Source organism: Rhinoderma darwinii, chromosome 7 (genome assembly GCF_050947455.1).
Source record: "Rhinoderma darwinii isolate aRhiDar2 chromosome 7, aRhiDar2.hap1, whole genome shotgun sequence".
Classification (NCBI taxonomy): domain Eukaryota; kingdom Metazoa; phylum Chordata; class Amphibia; order Anura; family Rhinodermatidae; genus Rhinoderma; species Rhinoderma darwinii.
In genome coordinates this window covers 141,329,202-141,352,564 of record NC_134693.1, presented here as the reverse complement: position 1 = coordinate 141,352,564, position 23,363 = coordinate 141,329,202, and the positions used below count along the sequence as shown (strand labels likewise).

General features: G+C 48.2%; 1 protein-coding gene across 2 annotated transcripts; it reads left to right on the top strand.

Moving 5' to 3' along the window:
• Positions 1 to 982: 982 nt before the first annotated feature.
• On the top strand, positions 983 to 13,843 carry EDEM1 (ER degradation enhancing alpha-mannosidase like protein 1). 2 transcript variants are annotated; one of them, XM_075831871.1, is made up of 12 exons: positions 987 to 1,410; positions 4,663 to 4,735; positions 5,444 to 5,547; positions 6,110 to 6,281; positions 6,862 to 7,045; positions 7,128 to 7,302; positions 7,540 to 7,660; positions 7,741 to 7,911; positions 8,561 to 8,634; positions 8,721 to 8,817; positions 10,316 to 10,510; positions 11,315 to 13,843. In XM_075831871.1, exons 1-12 carry the CDS (start codon positions 1,088 to 1,090, stop codon positions 11,402 to 11,404), a joined length of 1,779 nt encoding a protein of 592 aa, XP_075687986.1. In that variant the 5' UTR covers positions 987 to 1,087; the 3' UTR covers positions 11,405 to 13,843. The 2 variants fall into 2 exon arrangements, with proteins under 2 accessions (XP_075687987.1, XP_075687986.1); XM_075831872.1 differs by lacking the exon at positions 11,315 to 13,843 and having other exon boundaries at positions 983 to 1,410; positions 8,561 to 8,638; positions 10,316 to 10,404.
• Positions 13,844 to 23,363: the final 9,520 nt, after the last annotated feature.

The following is a 23,363-nucleotide window of genomic DNA, read 5'->3' as shown; positions in this document are numbered from 1 at the left end:
CTCAGGCCCCGCTCTAGTCCTTACGTTGCATCAGTGTCGGTCCTTTTACACCGGCCCATTTTGGCTGCTGTAACAATGAGCGCTGATCAATTAGACAGCTTGTTGATCGGCGCTCACTTGCTCCTTTCACAAGGATCTATGATCAGTAAAGAATGGGGGACGAGTTCTTGTTACTCCGATCGCTCGTCTCATACATTTCTATCATGTCGGCAGCGCGTCTCCCTGTTCATACACCAAGGTGACGTGCGGTATCTGGGTGGTGATGTGGTTGGGGGGTGACGTGCGGTATCTGGGTGGTGATGTGGTTGGGGGGTGACGTGCGGTATCTGGGTGGTGATGTGGTTGGGGGGGTGACGTGCGGTATCTGGGTGGTGATGTGGTTGGGGGGGTGACGTGCGGTATCTGGGTGGTGATGTGGTTGGGGGGGTGACGTGCGGTATCTGGGTGGTGATGTGGTTGGGGGGTGACGTGCGGTATCTGGGTGGTGATGTGGTTGGGGGTGACGTGCGGTATATGGGGGGGTGGTGTGCGGTATATGGGTGGTGATGGGCTGGGAGTGATGTGCGGTATATTGGGGGTGCTGTTGTGGTTGGGGGTGACGTGCGGTATATGGGTGGTGATGTGGTTGGGGGGTGACGTGCGGTATATTGGGGGGTGCTGATGTGGTTGGGGGTGACGTGCGGTATATGGGGGGGTGGTGTGTTTGGGGGTGATGTGTGGTATATTGGGGTGCTGATGTGCTTTGGGTTACAAGGTTGTATATTTGGGGGCCACAGATGATTCTGGGAGTGATTCTGTCACGTGATTGGTGATTCTGGGAGTGATTCATGGGCCAATCATGTGCGGTGTACAGATGTAAACAAGACTTGGGGCGGGGTTTACTGCCTCGTTCCGGAATCGTCTCTATGGACACGTGACGCCGCTGAGTTCTTCCGTCTGACGTGCTGTTCAATGATTGGCCACACTGGAGGCCCTGTGACACGGATTCGTTCAATCAGCTGGTAGTGCGGAGATGGGCGTGTGAAGTGCGGCTCAGCGGCCTATCAGGCAGCGGGGTGGGGCGTATCCCGGAAGTGTCAGGACAGGGATGCGCTGGTGGTCGGCGGTGCTGGGGCTGCTCTTGCTCCGGCTCGGGCTTCATGCTTTGAGGGGCTTCATCTCTTCAGGGGCGGTGCGGGCGGCGAGGTCGGGCCAGGAGGCGGTGTGTCGCTCTTCCTATGGACGCTTCCACCTTGGGGACGAGTATGGGCGCAGGTACAGCTCCTTCCCGGCTGTTCTGCGCCTGGAGATGCGGGAGATGGCCCGGGATATGTTCTCCTTCGGCTACGACAATTACATGAGATATGCCTTCCCGGAGGACGAGCTGAACCCGATCCTGTGCCGGGGCCGAGGGCCGGACACCGGGAACCCGTAAGTCCCACCCGCTCCTTTTCTGCAGACAAATCCCAGACAGCTGCGAGGGCCCTGAAACATACACTGCTGATATACCCGCCATACTGCCCCAATATACCCGCCATACTGCCCCTATATACCCGCCATACTGCCCCTATATACCCGCCATACTGCCCTTATATACCCGCCATACTGCCCCTATATACCCGCCGTACTGCCCCTATATACCCTCCGTACTGCCCCTATATACCCGCCGTACTGCCCCTATATACCCTCCGTACTGCCCCTATATACCCTCCGTACTGCCCCTATATACCCTCCGTACTGCCCCTATATACCCGCCGTACTGCCCCTATATACCCTCCGTACTGCCCCTATATACCCTCCGTACTGCCCCTATATACCCTCCGTACTGCCCCTATATACCCGCCGTACTGCCCCTATATACCCGCCATACTGCCCCCTATATACCCGCCGTACTGCCCCTATATACCCTCCGTACTGCCCCTATATACCCTCCGTACTGCCCCTATATACCCGCCGTACTGCCCCTATATACCCGCCGTACTGCCCCCTATATACCCTCCGTACTGCCCCTATATACCCTCCGTACTGCCCCTATATACCCTCCGTACTGCCCCTATATACCCGCCGTACTGCCCCTATATACCCGCCATACGGCCCCTATATACCCGCCATACGTCCCCTATATACCCGCCATACGGCCCCTATACACCCTCCATACTGCCCCTATACACCCTCCATATTGCCCCTATATACCCTCCATACTGCCCCTATACACCCTCCATATTGCCCCTATATACCCTCCATACTGCCCCTATATACCCTCCATACTGCCCCTATATACCCTCCATACTGCCCCTATATACCCTCCGTACTGCCCTTATATACCCGCCCTATTGCCCCTATATACCCGCCGTACTGCCCCTATATACCCGCCGTACTGCCCCTATATACCCGCCGTACTGCCCCTATATACCCGCCGTACTGCCCCTATATACCCTCCGTACTGCCCCTATATACCCTCCGTACTGCCCCTATATACCCGCCGTACTGCCGTATACTGCCCCTATATACCCTCCATACTGCCCCTATATACCCTCCATACTGCCCCTATATACCCTCCATACTGCCCCTATATACCCTCCATACTGCCCCTATATACCCTAAATACTGCACCTGTGTACTCTCCATTCTGTCCTTGTATATATTTACATACACCCCCCATACTGTATATATGTGTGTGTATATATACCCCATACATAGAGCACCTGTATGTTCACACCCTATAGTACTATAAAATACACGCTCACTACTTTTTTCCCAGTCATCTGTATCGTATACATCCCCGACAGCTATTAGGATCCTGCGCCCCTCTCTACCTCATACACACTCTCTTTACCTGCCTGTCGCTCTCCGTAGCTGCCTGTCGCTCTCCGTAGCTGCCTGTCGCTCTCCGTAGCTGCCTGTCGCTCTCCGTAGCTGCCTGTCGCTCTCCGTAGCTGCCTGTCGCTCTCCGTAGCTGTCGTTCTTCTATCCATGTCATGTTTTGCTCTGTCCGTCATCTATATTCTCCCTGACAGCTGTGATGTCCTGTCATATCTACCATCCAGTCATTCCCAGGACTTATAAATATTAACATACTGTCCTCACATGTACCCCTATATACCTTATACATAGTGCATGTCACTTCCGTGTCCACTGTCCTTATATAGGTGTCACTAATCGTTCTGTTGCTATTATATACTGCCTGTGTCTATGTGTATAATATCCAGTCCTCCTCTATTATATACTGCACTGTCAGCCAGCACTCCTCCATCTTATATTAGCCTCCCATATACTGTGCTGTCACCTATATAATATAGCACATGCTCTGGTATTGTTTTTTCCTTATAGACTATATAGGGTCCTCTCCCTGGTATCACATTCTGCACATCCTCCAGCTGTGATGATCCTGTTCTTCCCTTATATATTATATAATGTCCTCCAGCTGTGATGGTCCTGTCTTTCTCTTATATATTATATACTGTCCTCCAGCTGTGATATGCCTGTCCTTCCCTTATATATTATATACTGTCCTACAGCTGTGATGATCCTGTCCTTCCCTTATATATTATATACTGTCCTACAGCTGTGATGATCCTGTCCGTCCCTTATATATTATATAATGTCCTCCAGCTGTGATGATCCTGTCCTTCCCTTATATATTATATACTGTCCTACAGCTGTGATGATCCTGTCCTTCCCTTATATATTATATACTGTCCTCCAGCTGTGATGATCCTGTCCTTCCCTTATATATTATATAATGTCCTCCAGCTGTGATGATCCTGTCCTTCCCTTATATATTATATAATGTCCTCCAGCTGTGATGATCCTGTCCTTCCCTTATATATTATATACTGTCCTACAGCTGTGATGATCCTGTCCGTCCCTTATATATTATATAATGTCCTCCAGCTGTGATATTCCTGTCCTTCCCTTATATATTACATACTGTCCTACAGCTGTGATATTCCTGTCCTTCCCTTATATATTATATACTGTCCTACAGCTGTGATGATCCTGTCCTTCCCTTATATATTATATACTGTCCTCCAGCTGTGATAATCCTGTCTGTCCCTTATATATTATATACATTCTACCAGCTTTAAGGATCCTCGCTGTGTCTTTCCTCGCTGCCCGGCTCTGCTTTGCGCTGTTCTAGTCACATGATGATCTGTCGCGTCAGTTCTGCGCTGCTGTATATATCCAGGCTGACTACATATATATGTTTGGCTGTATAACTAGATCCCTGTCAGGGAAAGCTGAGTGACAACCATGCAAAAGTAGTCGTGGCGGACATATTGGTAGTTATATCTGGACGACGGAAGGATTTATACGTACTGGTGACTTCAGTTCAGGGAGGACCTGCCGCTGCGTTCCCTGTATTTATAGAATGAGTTTTGCAGTGAAATGATGGTCTGCCACTAGGGGGCGATCTGTATACATATCTAATTCAAGTCAATAGGCGCATTATACAGATTGCCCCCTAGTGGTGGTAACAGGCAGGTGAGTATTGTACAAGTATAACTATGGGGAGCAGAGTAATGCTGCTGGGATCACTCTTAGAATTTTACTACAGTGCCGTAAAGCAAAACTATTATTCCCAGAGCGGTGTCTTTATTTGCGTGGATCTGGTCGTCCCTGTCCTCTGTGGGGTCCCTCCGCCTTTGGGCGCCGTTAATCCCTTTGAATATGTTGTTTCAGTTCAAATCTTAACATCAATGATGTCCTTGGGAACTATTCTCTTACCCTGATTGATTCTCTGGACACCCTGGCGGTGAGTTACTGACTGATCTGTCTTCCTTCCAATAATCGCAGGTCCCTAAAGCACCAGATTTAAGCTCCGCGCGCTGCTGAATAACTTTGTAAGTACCAAGCTCTACTAATCTTGAGTTACGTCATGTCTTCTCCTCCAGTTACATCCAGAGCTGCAGTAAATTTAGGCTGACTTCATATGAGTAACTTTGTAAATCGTCTTGCACTAATCTTGAGTTACATCATGTCTTCTACTCCAGTCACATCCAGAGCTGCCGCTTGAAATCCGTCACGTCTGGGCTGGCACACATCCCTAATAGCTCAGCAGTTTTACTATAGACCGCTATAAAGTGGCGGGTGTAAATACATCTCTTACAATGCAGCACAGTAGAGGATGACTATACAGACACTGAACCAGCAGGGGGAGTAATAACCAATATTCTGAATGCAGCTCTGGAAAAACTACACGTCCCAGCATGCACCAGAGTGGAGCCTGCGAATCCGGGGTCCTGTGTGTGCCAGTGAGGGCTCCTACATATAAAATAATACATTGAAGACTATAATGTAGCAGAGCCGTGTTCAAGGTGTCCGCCTCCGTAGATCTGGCACAGTGGGATTTGGCCGGGGGGGGGGGGGGGGCTTGCAGTCGTCGGTCTGTCTCTCCATTGTATGTCCTATAACCAGTGTGAACCATCGTACGTCCAGTATATATGACGCGTCTTCTCTGCAGGTCATGGGCAACGTCAGCGAATTTCGGCGAGCCGTGCGCCTGGTGATCGACACGGTGACGTTTGACAAGGATTCCACCGTGCAGGTGTTTGAGGCCAACATACGGTGAGTAGTGAGGGGGCTCCTTTATTCTGAGGAGTGCCCCAATAATTAGCTGATTGTCGGGGGTCCTGCTGCTACCGAACTTATTAGACTATGTCAATTCTTTGCCTTCATGTTCTTCTCCAGTCACTTCCGGAGCTGCAGTCAGAATTCTGCTGGCTTAATATAGTGATGAGTGGCTTGGTCTATCCTTTTGCTTTACTTATCTTGTACTGGCCTTGAGTTACAACATGTCTTATGCTCCAGTCACATCCAGAGCTGCATTCATAATTCTTCTTCCACTTGGACTTCTGGGGGATTTTTGTTTTCATGAGATCTAATCTGCTGTAAATGTTACATATCCCATAATGCAGCACAGCCACCGACTTGTCAGGGGTGTAGCAATGATTAGGGACGTTTTGCCAGAAACTAGTACTGGTCTCTCCATGCAGCTCTAGCTGTGACTGGAGTATAAGAGTACTCTATAAATAAACGATGTTTAACAATGGCGCTGTGCTTTAACATGGGAGATTTCGGGTGTCTGTGTTCCTCGTGACGCTTCAGCTGTCCCCCTTTATCTTTGCAGGATTTTGGGGAGCCTCCTGTCCGCACACATCATCCTGACCGACGCCACGCAGCCCTTCGGAAACATGACGATTAGTGGTTATGAGAATGAACTTCTGCACATGGCGCACGACCTCGCCGTCCGACTCCTTCCAGCCTTTGAAAACACCAGAACCGGAATGCCTTATCCAAGAGTACGTGCGTGGAGCGGATCAGCGGCGCTAACGGGGGAGGGGTGAAGAACGTGATCTGTACACTGAACCTATGGAAAGGCCACATTACACAGAAATCACTCCCATCATCCATGTCCCCCGCAGAGATCACTGTGTAATGCCTCCGTCCCCCATTGAAATCAGTGGAAGGCGTTTTTGGCGCTGTTTTCGCGTCAAAAACCACGCCAAAAAACGGTGTGAGCTAGGCCTTCGTGTTCAGAACTAGTAACATGAAGGAATGTAAAGCGGAAAGAAACTACGTTATGGAGTTTTTCTTTCCGACTCTTTACCCGATTATTCTGCTGTACTGCATTGTGGGAGTTGTAGTTTTCTTTTTTTTTTTTTGCTCACTCGATAGTTTATGTCTCCCCTGATACAGCAGAGCGAGGTTTATGCCGACACTGAAATAGCCGCAGAACTGAGATGTGATATCTGGACATGGGTTTGCCAGATAAGCGGCGCCCATACGCTACATCTAGTGTGTCTGGGGGGTCAGTTCTTGTTTTTATAAACTGGTGCCGCTGATCTGTGGTGCCAACTGTTGTGTTTGTTTGTTGTCCAGGTGAACCTGCAGAAGGGGGTCCCTCCCGACAGCCTGAACGAGACCTGCACCGCCGGCGCCGGATCTCTCCTGGTCGAGTTCGGGATTCTCAGCCGGCTCCTCGGAGATTCCACTTTCGAGTGGGTGGCCCGTCGCGCCGTGCAAGCTCTGTGGAGCCTCCGGAACAATAACACGGGTCTCCTGGGTAAGGGAGGTATTTGGGGCGCTCCCCTTTCTTTGCTCCCCTTCTTTTTTTGCCTTGTCCTCACTTCCTTCTTCACTTGCAGGAAATGTGGTGGATATACAGACAGGACGGTGGGTCGGGAAGCAGAGCGGCCTCGGAGCCGGCCTGGACTCCTTCTTCGAGTATCTACTGAAGTCTTACATCCTTTTTGGAGAAGAGGAAGATTTGCACATGTTTAATGAGGCCTATAGAAGCATCCAGAACCATCTACGACGAGGGTATGTGGGGGGGTCCTTTTCTGCGCTGCATTGTGGGAGATGTAGTGTCCGACTATTATAATGTCCCACAATGCCCTGCATACTCTATCTAGACACTTAACCAGCAGGAGATGTTATTTGTTGTGGCCAGAGAACCAGTATGATTCTTCATGCAGCTTTAGATGTGATTGGAGTAGAACACATGATCTCAGGATAAGTAGATCTGCTGATGCTATGAATTCTATCCGTTCTCCCCAGACGGGAATCGTGCAATGAAGGTGAGGGGGACCCTCCGCTGTACGTCAACGTGAACATGTTTAATGGGCAGATCATGAACACGTGGATGGACTCTCTCCAGGCTTTCTTCCCGGGCCTGCAGGTAGCGGCGGTCCTCGTGTTGTGAGTGTTCGGGGCTCTTCAGAATTGCTCTGCCATCGGGGTCTTGTTTCTTTCATGCAGGTCTTAAAAGGAGACATAGAGGACGCCATTTGCCTCCACGCCTTTTACTATGCAATATGGAAGCGCTACGGAGCTCTGCCCGAGAGGTACAACTGGCAGCTGCAGGCGCCCGACGTCTCCTTCTACCCGCTCAGACCAGAACTGGTGGAGTCCACCTACCTCTTGTACCAGGTGAGGCTTCATCTACGAGTAGAAGCTTCCGTCCGGCTTGGGGTATGTTCACAAATGGCAATTTGGTGCAGATATTGATGCAGATTTTAGAGCTAAAGCCAGAAGGGATTATAAAATGAATGGGAAATATAAAGGAAGAACATTTACTTCTCCTGGATCCATTTCTGACTTTGGCTCAAAAATCTGTATCAAAATCTCAATGTGTGAACAAAGCCTTATAGTTCGGAGCTCCATGTCCCCTTTTACTCTTCACACAGACCTAGCAAAATAATACAATTCTGTCTTCAAGCAGCCACCACTAGAGGGAGCTCACTGCATAGGGATTTATTGATTTCAATGGGTGCCATATGCAGTGAGCTCCCCCTAGTGGCGGCTGCTGCTGAAGACTGAATATAACTGAACGATCGATCGCCGTCTCCCCTTCCCCATTATAGTGACTGTCCATCTCACCCATGTTATTTCTACAAAGGGGGGAGATAAATATTGCAACTCTGATGCCGCTTCTCCCGAGGAAAACAAAACGAGTTGAAATCCAACCTGCTTGATTCCTCTTTCTTCTGACCGGATATTTTGGGGGACGTCTCCATATTCTGACTTTCCCCCATATATTGGTGTCCTACCTCCTAATAACCGTCCGCTCTTTCCGTAGGCCACTAAGAACCCTTTTTACCTGCATGTTGGAATGGATATTCTGCTGAGTCTGGAGAAACACGCCAAGGCTGAGTATGTGAGCGGTGACCACAACACCCACTTAAAGCAAGCTTCCCCTCCCCCTTTCGGTTTAGTAACCCTCCGTTGACTGCTTGCAGGTGCGGTTATGCAACGCTGCATCACGTGGAGGACAAGTCTCAGGAGGATCGCATGGAAAGTTTCTTCTTGAGCGAAACATGCAAATATTTATACTTGGTAAGTGAAGAGATCGGTAATCCAGGCTGACGGAGTCGCTTAAATAGCAATTTCCTAAAACGTGATCTTAATCTACTGTAAGACGGACCCAGAGTCAACAGTTATGGCTGACGGGAAAATTCACTGCAGACCTTTCAGAGGACCATAGACCATCTTCCTATGATCTGTAGTCTTCATCACATTGAGTGGTTACATTGAGAGGTCGTCTGTAGTCTTGAGATGCTGGAGGGTGACCTATGACCCCCGCTGCTCCTCTGCTACTATAGTCCTCTGGTCTGTGCTCTGCTACTATAGTCCTCTGGTCTGTGCTCTGCTACTATAGTCCTCTGGTCTGTGCTCTGCTACTATAGTCCTCTGGTCTGTGCTCTGCTACTATAGTCCTCTGGTCTGTGCTCCGCTACTATAATAGTCCTCTGGTCTGTGCTCCGCTACTATAATAGTCCTCTGGTCTGTGCTCCGCTACTATAATAGTCCTCTGGTCTGTGCTCCGCTACTATAATAGTCCTCTGGTCTGTGCTCCGCTACTATAATAGTCCTCTGGTCTGTGCTCCGCTACTATAATAGTCCTCTGGTCTGTGCTCTGCTACTATAATAGTCCTCTGGTCTGTGCTCCGCTACTATAATAGTCCTCTGGTCTGTGCTCCGCTACTATAATAGTCCTCTGGTCTGTGCTCCGCTACTATAATAGTCCTCTGGTCTGTGCTCCGCTACTATAATAGTCCTCTGGTCTGTGCTCCGCTACTATAATAGTCCTCTGGTCTGTGCTCTGCTACTATAGTCCTCTGGTCTGTGCTCCGCTACTATAATAGTCCTCTGGTCTGTGCTCCGCTACTATAATAGTCCTCTGGTCTGTGCTCCGCTACTATAATAGTCCTCTGGTCTGTGCTCTGCTACTATAGTCCTCTGGTCTGTGCTCCGCTACTATAGTCCTCTGGTCTGTGCTCCGCTACTATAATAGTCCTCTGGTCTGTGCTCCGCTACTATAATAGTCCTCTGGTCTGTGCTCCGCTACTATAGTCCTCTGGTCTGTGCTCCGCTACTATAATAGTCCTCTGGTCTGTGCTCCGCTACTATAATAGTCCTCTGGTCTGTGCTCCGCTACTATAATAGTCCTCTGGTCTGTGCTCCGCTACTATAATAGTCCTCTGGTCTGTGCTCCGCTACTATAATAGTCCTCTGGTCTGTGCTCTGCTACTATAGTCCTCTGGTCTGTGCTCCGCTACTATAATAGTCCTCTGGTCTGCGCTCCGCTACTATAGTCCTCTGGTCTGTGCTTCGCTACTATAATAGTCCTCTGGTCTGTGCTCCGCTACTATAATAGTCCTCTGGTCTGTGCTCTGCTACTATAATAGTCCTCTGGTCTGTGCTCTGCTACTATAGTCCTCTGGTCTGTGCTTCGCTACTATAATAGTCCTCTGGTCTGTGCTCCGCTACTATAATAGTCCTCTGGTCTGTGCTCCGGGGACGTCTCCATCTTTATATTTCGCTCTCTTCACAGCTGTTTGATGAAGAAAATCCAGTGCACTTGACGGGAAACAAGTTTCTCTTCACAACTGAGGGGCATTTGATTCCACTTGACCCTCGTTTCAGGAACAAAGCCTGGAAAGACTTCTTCCACCCCGAGAGGAAAGCGCAAACCAACCCTGAGAAACTGTCCCAGACGAAGCTACGAGCGGCCAACGCCAGCACCAATGTAAGTGATGGAGAGCCGTGCCCCTCCCCCATCCCATCATTAATAAGAGGCGTTCTTAGAGGAATGGAATTGCTTTTTCTGTAGTTCCTTTTAATTTTTTTATGCAAAGTAAGTTTAATAGGAATCGATACTCGATATCCATTGTCCTGGCCCAGTTTTTGTGCAGCAGTTTCCTCATCTTCTTTATCTCTCCGCTGATTTACTTATTTGTAGTTTATAATCTCCTGTCCTTACTGTAATATAATCATCTCTCTATGCACTGACTTCCTGCTGAGCTTGTTTTTACACGTGGCAGAGATGTAGTATAAAGCATGGGGGAAGGACAGATCGTGAGATTGAACCTTTTCTCCTAATGGAGCAATGCTACAATGTAAAGCATGGGGGGCAGATATATAACCATAGTCTATGATCAGACAGGCGGTGGATTCCACTATTTCTCAGACTCTAATTATCAACGCAGCTAAGCTGGAGTTACTGTGTCCTGGTAGAGTTTGGTAGAGGGATGTCAGACAGGAGGTAGATTTTGGACCACCCCCGACTCCAATAGATAGTGCAGCTAAACTGGAGTAGCTGTGCTGTGGTGGAGCAGTGCTGCAGTGTAAAGTATTTTAGTGGGATGCCAGACAGGAGATAGATTTCAGACCACCTCAGACTCCCAATAGACAGTGCAGGTAAACTGGAGCAGCCGACTAGCACCCATGGGGTAGTGGTTAACTTTTTTTAGGGCCTCCATTCTAATTCTCCTTTACCGTCTCCGCACAGCCAGCGATATCCTTGTGTTTGTGTTTTCTCTCCGGTCTCCAGTGTTACAGAGTTCCTGAAGAGCGTAGATACTCCTTACCCCTGAAGAGCGTCTACATGCGGCAGATCGATCAGATGGTCGGGCTCCTTTAGCGTTCGCTCATCGACTTTTCCACGCACCTGAGAATCCTGTTACTTGAGACTCATTTTGGGCTTCCAGACGTTGCAGGAGGTCGACCCCTCCCTCTCCCGGTACTGTGAGCCGGAGGGGGGGGGGGGGGGCTCGTCTGTGCCAACGCTGCAACGTGTCCGGGACTCGGTAAACCTCAGGGACTGTGAGAACTGAACGCAACGCGGCGTCTTCCAAAGCTGCTGCCGTCTCTGAGATGGATTATATTTACCATTGAATTATATTGGACTGATGCCACTTGGCCTTCAAAGGCAAACTCCACCTGAATGTCTCCTGCGGGGTCTCCCTGGACCTCCTCCATCCCTCCCGTTTTTGTCTGAGCGTTTAATTGTCCGAAATCTCTGCGCAGCGCCAAAGGAGATGAGGCTGTTTACAAAGCATGCTGGGAAATGGAGCAGGAGCCAACTCTGATTGGTCACAGGATACATTTTCGGTGGGATGCCCCTTTAACTCCTGAGAAATCTCACAAAGGTTTTGTGGTACAGTGATTGGGCAAAATTGCAGCAAAGATGGCGCAGTTTTACTTTCTAATACAATTTGAATGAATTTCTCACCTTTTTCAAGATCTCTGCTTGCTGTCAGTTAATTGAAACAATCTTGTTTACAACCAGAAAGCCTGCACAGACCTAATAGTTCTCACAGCTAAGGGTTTGCTACAGTTGTATCCAGTCTAGAGAATCTTCTTTTGTATTAAATACGTCCTGTCCTGATACAATGTATCAGTCCGGAATCCATTCTGTTTAACGCGGAGGATTGTCTGGACTGGATACAATAGTAACAAACCCTCAGCTGTGAGAAGTATTAGGTCACGATGGCTTTTTAGTCTCATCATGTAAAACAAGAATATTCCCATTCACTTACAACAAGCAGAGATCTTAGAAAAGGTGAGGAATTGAATACAAAGTTTTATTAGACGCTATTCACGTTTGCGTTGGAGGCTTTGTTCATGGCGGCCGTAGCATATTCTGCCGGATTAAGCGTAACCGGCAGCGCCATTCTTCATGACATAACGATGGATACCACGACGGACCCCACTGTAAGTGAATTGTTTGGCAGGGGGGTCCTTCAGTTCCCGTTTTACGTCATGGGACAGACCGGCGCTGTGTCTTCTGTTCTAATCGGAAGCCATGACACGTGAACGGAACCTTAGAAAGTCGCGGTAGCGTTTATTATACGATGATTGCGCTTTATTTACGTGACACTGGACGACCCTTTAACCTTTGGCCTTCAGCAGCTAGAACCTCGTCCTGTCGCTGACATTTCTTTCCCTTGATTTTTTTTTTTTAATCCATTTGCCAAAATGATGCCGGTGGATCCCGTGCGTTACATGAAGGGGCTGCGTCCTTGCGCCGTTTATAGATCTTCCCCCTTATCGCCGGGGTGGATTCGGTCGGCCATTTTGTTTTTGTGGATTTATTTATCCTCGTGTGAAATTACAAATTGTGACAAATTTTACTTTTTTTTTTTTTTTTAAATATTTGGAAATCCAGATTTAGAAAAAAACAAAAACCCAACAATCTTGAACACGGCAGTCATCTGCTGGTCGGAGACCCCGGCCTTCTCTGGATTTAGCCATTGTTTTGGATGAATGTGTGCGATCACTTGAGTGCCTGAGCAGTGTCCTGTCCTCGCTGCCGTCAGTCCTAATCATTGATGTCGATCTCCACCTTTATCATCCGGATGTTTTTAGGTAAATTCTGCTCTAATTTCTTAATGTATCTTGATCGCTGTCCAAGCTCGGTTTTCTGATACAGAGCGCCAAATCCCCTGCGTAGACATCCTGGCTGCTATGATGTCTCCCATACACAGCAAAAAGAGGAGACTCTGCTCCCCTATCACAGGCACGCACAGCGGCATGGAGGACAATCCGGAGATGTGAGATATTAGAACACTTACTAACAGCTGCAGCAGCGTCTGTGTGGCTGTGCCCCTCTGCAGCACCTCACTCCTCTCCCTTCCACAGACATCTATGGGCAGCTGTAACCTGGTCCCTCTGAAGCTGAAAATCCATCTGATCGCTGAGGGGGAGAAGGGGCTGAGAAGTGGAGAAAGAAGCTTTTTTTTGTAATAAGATAAATTATAAAAGTTTTTTCACCACTTACTTTGTTTTATGGAATTACACATTAATAATAAGTCTGCAGTCACCCCCCCCCCCTACTGAATGCAGGGGATTTGGAGCTCTGTATCAGAAAAACGGACCTCCGACCGATATAAAGATATTGGAAGAAATTATTCAGCACAGAATTTAGAAACTATTTTCCTAAAATACGAAATGGTGGTCGAGGGCGGACATTCACGTTAAGAGGAGTCTTCAGGGATAATGCGTTTCTATTTTTTTAATGTTTGGATTTTTTTTAATGTAAAAAGAAGAGTCTTATATTAAACCTGTGCATTCTAATAAAGCGTGGGTCATGGTTTACTTGTAAAAGGAACAGGTATTCTAAACGCAGCTTATCCATTCACTAGAGAGCAGCGGTGACATCACTGAGAATGCAGCCTATCCATTCACTAGAGAGCAGCGGTGACATCACTGAGAATGCAGCCTATCCATCCACTAGAGAGCAGTGACATCACTGAGAATGCAGCCTGTCCTTTCACTAGAGAGCAGCGGTGACATCACTGAGAATGCAGCCTATCCATTCACTAGAGAGCACCGGTGACATCACTGAGAATGCAGCCTATCCATTCACTAGAGATCGGCGGTGACATCACTGAGAATGCAGCCTATCCATTCACTAGAGAGCAGCAGTGACATCACTGAGAATGCAGCCTATCCATTCACTAGAGAGCAGCGGTGACATCACTGAGAATGCAGCCTATCCATTCACTAGAGAGCAGCGGTGACATCACTGAGAATGCAGCCTATCCATTCACTAGAGAGCAGCGGTGACATCACTGAGAATGCAGCCTATCCATTCACTAGAGATCGGCGGTGACATCACTGAGAATGCAGCCTATCCATTCACTACAGAGCAGCGGTGACATCACTGAGAGTGCAGCCTATCCATTCACTAGAGAGCAGCAGTGACATCACTGAGAATGCAGCCTATCCATTCACTAGAGATCGGCGGTAACATCACTGAGAATGCAGCCTATCCATTCACTAGAGAGCAGCAGTGACATCACTGAGAATGCAGCCTATCCATTCACTAGAGATCGGCGGTAACATCACTGAGAATGCAGCCTATCCATTCACTAGAGAGCAGCGGTGACATCACTGAGAATGCAGCCTATCCATTCACTAGAGAGCAGCGGTGACATCACTGAGAATGCAGCCTATCCATTCACTAGAGAGCAGCAGTGACCACTGAGAATGCAGCATATCCATTCACTAGAGAGCAGCGGTGACATCACTGAGAATGCAGCCTATACACACTAGAGAGCAGCGGTGACATCACTGAGAATGCAGCCTATCCATTCACTAGAGAGCAGCGGTGATATCACTGATAATGCAGCCTATCCATTCACTAGAGAGCAGCGGTGATATCACTGATAATGCAGCCTATCCATTCACTAGAGAGCAGCGGTGATATCACTGATAATGCAGCCTATCCATTCACTAGAGAGCAGCGGTGATATCACTGATAGTGCAGTATATATCTAATAATTTACTGACTTCCGTTTCCTCTGTGTTATATTCGGGATATTTCCATGTCATACATGTGATCCACCTCCTATAGATACATATAAGCCGTGGTCTGGACTGTAGACATATTCCTGCCCGGCCTCCTGGGGGGGTGATTGTATATTATCTGCACGCTGCCGCAGTCCTGAGGGGGAGGAGGGGAGCTCAGTGTCCGGATCATCGCCCCCACAGGATGGGATTTCTCCCCCGCTAGGTGTATAGCAGATATATAATATATAGTGTACAGCAGACGCCTGAAGCGCAGATTCCTAGATCTCCTACAACCTTCTCTGGGGTCACAATATATAGGGGATCTCTGCACCCCCTCTTTATAAACCATTTGGGGGCATCTTCAGGCCTCATTGAATAAAATAGAAGGTAGTGGTCAGGTGAAATCTAGTCCGGCCTGGAGCTGAGGAAAGGCCGCGTGTAGCTCACACCTAGAGCTCCTGCAACGCAACCAAGGACAATGATCAGGAGGCGGGTGGTCAGCAGCACTGGCGTTCAGAGCGGATTGTGTGTACTACAAGTCCCAGCACTCCCTGCTCTAGCCGTCTCTCCTCCTCCTGCGGCGCATTTATCCCATTCACTTGTAGGGAACTCAGGTGCAGAAACGTCTGCAATAAATCTGCTGCGTGTGAATCCATCCTTAGGGCATGTTCACACTGGGCGGATACGCTGCATAAAAGCACACTGCATGTCCGCCCCGGGCGCCGCAGGGAATTCCGGACGAAAACAACAGCACCAAATTGTGTAGTTTTTCAGCTACAATGTCCGCTGCGGAAGACTGCACGTAAAATAAATAAAAATGTCATCCTTACGTAGCCGTGGTGACACGTCCCTTCGACGTCCTGCAGCCCGGCCTCCTGGGATGACGTTTCATCCCATGTGACCTCTGCAGCCTGTGATTGGCTTAAAGAGGCTCTGTCACGAGATTATAAGTGCCCTGTCTCCTACATAATCTGATCGGTGCTGGAATGTAGGAGACAACAGTGGTTTTTATTTAGAAAAACGATCAATTTTCACCAAGTTATGAGCGATTTTAGATTTATGCTAATTACTTTCTTAGTAGACCACTGGGCGTGTTTTTACTTTTGACCAAGTGGGCGTTGTACAGAGGAGTGTATGAGGCCGACCAATCAGTGACCAATCAGTGACCAATCAGCGTCATACACTTCTCCCCATTCATGTAATCAGCACATAGTGATCCTGCGTTGTTCACTATGTGCAGCCACATACACACACATTGACGTTACTGAAGTGTCTTGACAGTGAATAGACATCGCCTCCAGCCAGGACGCGATGTCTAGTCACAATCCCGACACTTCGGTAACGTTTGTGTGGGACTTACAGCAGAGCAAAGCGTAATCCCGCTGTAACCTGTCATTTACAGCGAGATCTCGCTTGCTGTGTTGTAAGTCCCACACAAAGGTTACCGAAGTGGTCAGGATTGTGACTAGACATGGCGTCCTGGCTGGAGGCGATGTCTATTCACTGTCAAGACACTTCAGTAACGTCAATGTGTGTGTATGTGGCTGCACATAGTGAACAACGCAGGATCACTATGTGCTGATTACATGAATGGGGAGAAGTGTATGACACTGATTGGTCACTGATTGGTCAGCGTCATACACTTCTCTGTACAACGCCCAGTTGGTCAAAAGTAAAAACACGCCCAGTTGTCTACTAAGAAAGTAATTAGCATAAAGCGAAAATCGCTCATAACTTGGTGAAAATTGATCGTTTTTCTAAATAAAAACCACTGCTGTTCTCTACATTACAGCGCCGGTCACATCATGTAGGAGACGGGGCACTTATAATCTGGTGACAGAGCCGCTTTAAGCCAATCACATGGGATAAAAACGTCATCCTGGGAGGCCGGGCTGGATGAAGAAACAGAATTTTGGGTAAGTATAAGATTTTTTTTTTCTTCTGGGTGGCAATTTATGCGGCGGAATCGCCACTTCAGCTTTTTGTTGCAATTTTTTCCCGTTGAATTCAATGAGGAGGTAAAAACCGCAACAAATAGCAGATTTTTGCTGCAGAAGTCGCCACCCAGAAAAAAAAAAAAATCTGTGATTTCGCGACATAAATTGAAAAAGGTCAATTTATGAACAGTTTTCCAGCGTTTTTTTTTTTTACGCAGCGCGTGGATGAGATTTGTTGAAATCTCACCCACTCTGCTGCTACTGTAAATGTTGCGGATTTTCGGCAATGAAATAAGCTGCGGAAAATCCGCTGTATTTATGCTACATGTGAACCCGGCCGCACTGCGACAATTTATCTTTGAGCTCTGGATCATGGTTATGAGATGAGGCGCTAGGACGCCCCCTAATGCAACTAATTTATATAAAAGTACAAGTAGCTCCGGACTGGTGCACATGGTGGAAGTGACCTGCAGTAATCTATTCCTGCCACTTGATGGCGCTGCAGTTACTACAGAAGATCCATTAGTTGGAGTCCAGTGATGTCACAACCGATGTATAATCAATAGTCTTGTATTACACTCCACTGAAACAAAGTATGTGCCAGCAGCCGGGGATTACGCCAGCCAATACCCGCCATTGTTTGCTTTTTATTGCTTTTATCGCTAGGTCTATTGATCAGGCACAGAACGCCGCGTTTACGTTATCGCTGATGTGGACGACCAAACTAAAGTAAATGTTTTAGCAATAAAATAAAATATATGGCGCAATTTATACAATGACATAGAAAATGGAGGGGCGGTCTGCGGAACGAAAAGCTGGAGTCTGCCAAGTCTCACCGGGGCATTCACCTAAAACAGAAGGCGAACCTCAGACTTGTATTACTGCTTACCGATCGCCGCCTGAGCCACAGGGAATGTAGAAACGTTTCATCCTGAGCTTCCTGGTTCATGAATATAATGCCATAATGACGGTAAAGACTGACAGCAGAATGAGATATTTCTATGCAGATGTATATACCATTCAGGGTCTGCAGAAAGTTAGGTGCCCCCCTTCTCTATAGGCTCAGTATAGTGCTGGTCGTCGGCTTCTGTTACCTGTGAATGGACGGATCGCACAAGAGGGGGACTGAGGGATTTAGGGGAACAGCTTCAGTAATACTGGTAGAAGCAACACGATGGCGCCCCCGACAGGTCACTGGTATAATATCTACTGTAAGTGTTAGAAGTCTGTGCCCCCCCGGTCCTGTATTCAGTGGGATCATTATGTGGCGTCACCTGATCCTTCCGCTTCTGCCGCCGTTTCTCTTGTCTCTCTAGTTGCGTTCTTGGTATCGTTCATATTTCACCGCACTTAATGAAGCTTTAAATTTCCATGGGATAACAGTGAGACGGGCGCCGCCGCCGCCGCCGCGCAGGAGGAGTAATGAATCCCATAAATAAGCCGGTGTGAAGAATGATGACCCCGAGTCCAGCGCCGGCTCCTGGAGACGCCATCTACAGCGCTTAACCTTCAGTCTATTAAAGGCAAATATGGAGGGGACGAGGGTCGTTCAAAGAAACCGCAACCAGTCCGGTCCTGGGTCATTGAAGGTTACGTGGAAATACAAATCTGTGAATCTGCAGTCCTATGTAAATAAGGCTGTGAGTACATGCTGGGAGTTGTAGTCTCACTACAGGTTTCTGACCACTGGTGCAGCGTTTACTGATCTCGTCCCGTCTATTCTTCCCCAGGAGCTCAGGATAATTCCGCGCAGTGCGGACGGGATCCAGGAAAATTCATTATTTATTAGTTGAGTTTGTTGGCGGGGTGTGAATAATTTAGCAACGCACTCACGGAGAGGTCATTCAATTCCCAGAAGCCAGAAATAAAGGAACTGGGGTCATTTGGGGACATTTTACATGAGTTCTATCTGTGTCTAGGAAAGCTGGAGGACGTCCGATATGGCCTCCATAACAGCCCTCAGAGGACTGATTACCCAGCTTTCCCAGATTCCTGAATGGCAAGTCTTTCTAGTTATGCCGTGCTACATCCCCTGCTCATATATCCCTCAGATTTGCCGCCCAGGAGCGTGGAAAAGCTGAATGACAACAACCCTTCAGGAGCCGTCTCCCAGCTTTTCCAGAAACGGAATCATATTTTTAGCAACTTGACAGGAGATGACGACTGAAGGATTAATATTTACTGGGGATTTTTTGGGGTAATTCTCATTTTTTTCCTGCAGCTTTCTGCCATTGACAGTGATACCACAAGAGGGCGCTAGAGGACTGCAGAATAAAAGCTCCATTGCCAGGAAGAGGTCTAGAGGACACACTAGGGGGTTATATAGATGTTAGTTTCATGACAGATCCAGTAATCCCAGTAATCTGCACACGCCGCGCCCCCGGACATGCGTGTTTTATATGTGCACATGTACTTATGATCGCCTGCGGCTCGCTCTAGTATCAGTAGTAAAGGGGATTTGTGTCACAGGAGAAACACTTGTGGAATATTAATACATTTATATAGTAAATCCTATAGGCGGCGGTATATAGGGCTGACAGCTCCGTGCCACAAGGGGTAGGCAGGGTGGCAGCTCCCTGGGATGCAGTTATATGGGGGGGGGGCACATACATTTCTTCATTTATTATTATACTAGAGGACGAAAAAAAAAAAAGAAGAAAAAAATGGGATCTGGGCCATGTCGTATCCTGGAACTCTATTCTCTGCCTGCAGCGGGGGATGTTATGGAGGTATTCCGCGCCTCGTGCCGCTGCAGAGTATATTATATGTCCATTATATGAGACATCCGCGGATATAATTCTCGCAGCCGCGCAGTAATATTCCAGTCGCATGCAGCAGGTTATCACAATTTACGCAGCTCCGGAAATGTTTTATGTACGTGAATACCAAACAGCGTCAATGTTAATAAACGACCGGGTGATGAGGTAATGACCGCTGAGCCGCCGCGCCAAATATCACCAAGAGACGAGGTAATAGTCATGAGTGCCGCGTATATGTAATCGAGTGACCCAAGCAAGACGTTCAGTGCGGGCGCATCGTAATGCAAAATAGAAATAACGCAAAAGTGACGTAACCGAGAGACGTGGCAATAAAACCTGCCGCTCACTCCTCACTGCTCCACCTGTGCTGCGCAAAAGTATTCACCCCGCCCAGATGTCCCCCATCACTGCATATTGCCCCCCTGAACCTGACTATTTCTCCACCCTCCATATCACCCGGGAGGAAAGAGGGAAGACGATGTAACGCCGGAGATCACGGTCCCTGTACGCACCGCTCCTCAGTTTGCTCCCCCTAGTGGCCGCCATGTGCTGCAGAAATTGTTGTAATTAATAAATTGATAGAAATGATCTCCGTGTGAAAACCGAATAACAATCGAGGGTTAAAATATTGAGGCATTCATATGTGTAATAAAAAGTAACTTTCTAATAGACTGTGCATCAATTCCTCATCATTTTCAAATTTTTGCTTGCTGCTAGTGAATAGAAACATTCTTATTTATTTCCAGAGGCTGTGAATCCATGCTAACCTAAACTTTCTCACATCTGAGGGTTTGCTACAATTGTACCCATTCTAGACAATCCTCTGTGAGCTAAATACCCTAAACTCCAGACTGATACATTTTACCTGCTCTGACACATTGTAACAATCTATCGGGACAGGGGAGAGATTTGTGCTGCTGATGTGTTTAGCTCACAGAGGATTGTCTAGACTGGATACAATTGTAATTACAATTTTCCCATTCACCGACAGCAAGCAGACATCTTGCAATTATGAGAAATTGAAATACAAAGTATATTAGAAAGTTGCGGAACTTTTTATTATACAACAATCAAGCTTTATTTATATAAGACTGGACAAACCCTTTAAGACCCAGAGGCCCCATTTAAAGGGGAAATTCACCTAAAAATCCCTTGAAATGCTAAACTGACAGACAGCGCAGATAGAGCTGGGGGAGGGGGTACCCACAAACTACTGCCCCTCCCAAGAGAAACCATCTTCAGTTTGAGGTTGTGTGAGATTTTGCTGCATCTTTTTGCAGCTCTCAGCGTTGTGATCACCCAGCTTTCCCAGATCCCTGCATGGCAATTATATATATATGTGAGAGCGGCTTGTTATTCAGGACTTTAGAAAAGCTGGATGACAACCGCTGTGGAAGCTGGATTGGTCACCATATTGGGACGTCTCTGTTAATTCCGGCAGGTCATTAGTGCTGCTGTGATTGGGTGTTGGGAGGTTTGCGTTGGCGGCTCCGGGGATCGGGCAGAATAATGAAACGCATACATTCCAGAGGTGAGAATATATAAAGCTCGTTACGATCGGCAATTAGGTTGAAGCCGCAGTAAAAGCCGCAGTTCTCCTGGATTTGTGATTCTCATTACTGGAAAAAATAAATTTCCGTCTTTGAGTCGCCAACATTGTGTCTCCTCCGCTCTGTAACCTCCACATCCCCCGCGCTCAGTACCGGGATCCGCAGCGACGATCACTGATCGCAGACGACTCCCTGGATCTTGGACCTCTCGTTCATTGTCTAAGCCTCAGCATTGATATAACGTTGCTGCTGCGGGGAGATTCCTGCAATATGGCGGCCCGGATATCCTACAATGCCACTGGCTTCTTATCCTGTCACTGCAGGGACCTGACACACCCTTCATCCGTCATTGGGTTGGGGGGGGGGGTGTTATGCTGATGGGAACCCCCAATCAAACCCCCAAAAAGAGCTGGACAACCTCTTCAGTCTTCCATTGCCTAGGGCTGTGTGTGTGGGGGGGGGGGGGGGGGGGGGTTATCAAGGGGCAGCCCCCCATTTGGTAATAACGACGCCAAGGGTTATGGCTCCCAGTATAATGACCACCAGCTTGCAGCCACCACTAGGGGGAGCTCAGAGCAATTGCATGTATATAGTTAGTATTGCCCTTAATCGGGCTGTAAAAATCTCCATGCAGTGAGCTCCCCCTAGTGGCGCCTGCAGGAAATGTTAAGAAGCGGGTGCAGTTGTGTGGTTTGCCCCTTTGCCAGTGAACAGGTGGTCGTCATTCCTGGCGGCATCACCCCCTGAGGGTCCCAGTGTCTGATAGATGAACCCTGTCTTCATACTCCGTCCGCTCTGTGGTCGGTCTCGCTGCTCCCCGGATAATGACTTGTCTCATATAAATACCATCGTTTAACGTTTCGGGATCCTAGAGAGCCGGGTGACCTCTGCAGGCGGCCATATTGGTGGTCACCCGGCTTTCCCAGAGAAAAATAGAATTTTTATAAACTTGACAAGGAACGACTCCAGGATTTATATTTGCTGAGGATTTTTAGGGGTAACGACGTTCAGCACCGCACGGAGTCTGGACGCAGCCGCTAAGGTGACGCATTCGTATTCACGTCAGGCGACTTCTCTCCGCTCAGCAAATTGTCAGCGGCTCCTTGTGCTCCTGGGAAATGTCACACAGGCCGAGTCCAATCTATAAATCCCTCTAATTATCGTGTCAATCAAATATTGCTCCTCCCCGTCCCCGTCACTTGGCAGCGCAGGCGGAGAACGACACTGGAGGAAATCCATTTTTTTATGGAAATTACAATTTTATTACAAGTTATAAGGAAATTATTTTTCTGAATGTGACAAATCGCAGATTTCAGGTCACTGCGAACGGTCGGATGAAACGGCTTTTCAGAAAAACGTGGAACCAATGGGGCCGTCTTAAAGGGGAAGTCAACCCTTAAACTCCATGGAGAATGTCAGAGCCCCCCCCCCCCCCCCGATCATCGACCGGGATGAATAAGGGCATGACCACACATGGCGGAATTCCTCCGCAACTGTCCGCATCAATGCCGCACCTAATCCGGGTTGCGGATTACGGCTGCGGATCTGCACAAAATGTGCAGAAAATTGATGCGGACTGGCCGCTGCGGACTGCAGGAAAAGTGCTTCCCTTCTCCCTATCAGTGCAGGATAGAGAGAAGGGACAGCACTTTCCCTAGTGAAAGTAAAAGAAATTCATACTTACCGGCCGTTGTCTTTATGACGCGTCCCTCCTTCGGCATCCAGCCCGACCTCCCTGGATGACGCGCCAGTCCATGTGACCGCTGCAGCCTGTGCTTGGCCTGTGATTGGCTGCAGCCGTCACTTCCACTGAAACGTCATCCTGGGAGGCCGGACTGGAGACAGAAACAGGGAGTTCTCGGTAAGTATGAACTTATATGTTTTTTTACAGATACATGTATATTGGGATCGGTAGTCACTGTCCCGGGTGCAGAAACAGTTACTGCCGATCGCTTAACTCTTTCAGCACCCTGGACAGTGACTATTTACTGACGTCTCCTAGCAACGCTCCCGTCATTACGGGAGCCCCATTGACTTCCTCAGTCTGGCTGTAGACCTAG

What these genes read in the sequence shown, in the direction of transcription:
- EDEM1 (XM_075831871.1), top strand. Translation starts at nt 1,088, where the DNA reads ATGCGCTGGTGGTCGGCGGTGCTGGGGCTGCTCTTGCTCCGGCTCGGG. An exon ending in ATTCTCTGGACACCCTGGCG is followed by an intron (nt 4,736 to 5,443) that starts GTGAGTTACTGA and finishes TCTTCTCTGCAG; the next exon opens with GTCATGGGCAACGTCAGCGA. An exon ending in CAATAACACGGGTCTCCTGG is followed by an intron (nt 7,046 to 7,127) that starts GTAAGGGAGGTA and finishes CTTCACTTGCAG; the next exon opens with GAAATGTGGTGGATATACAG.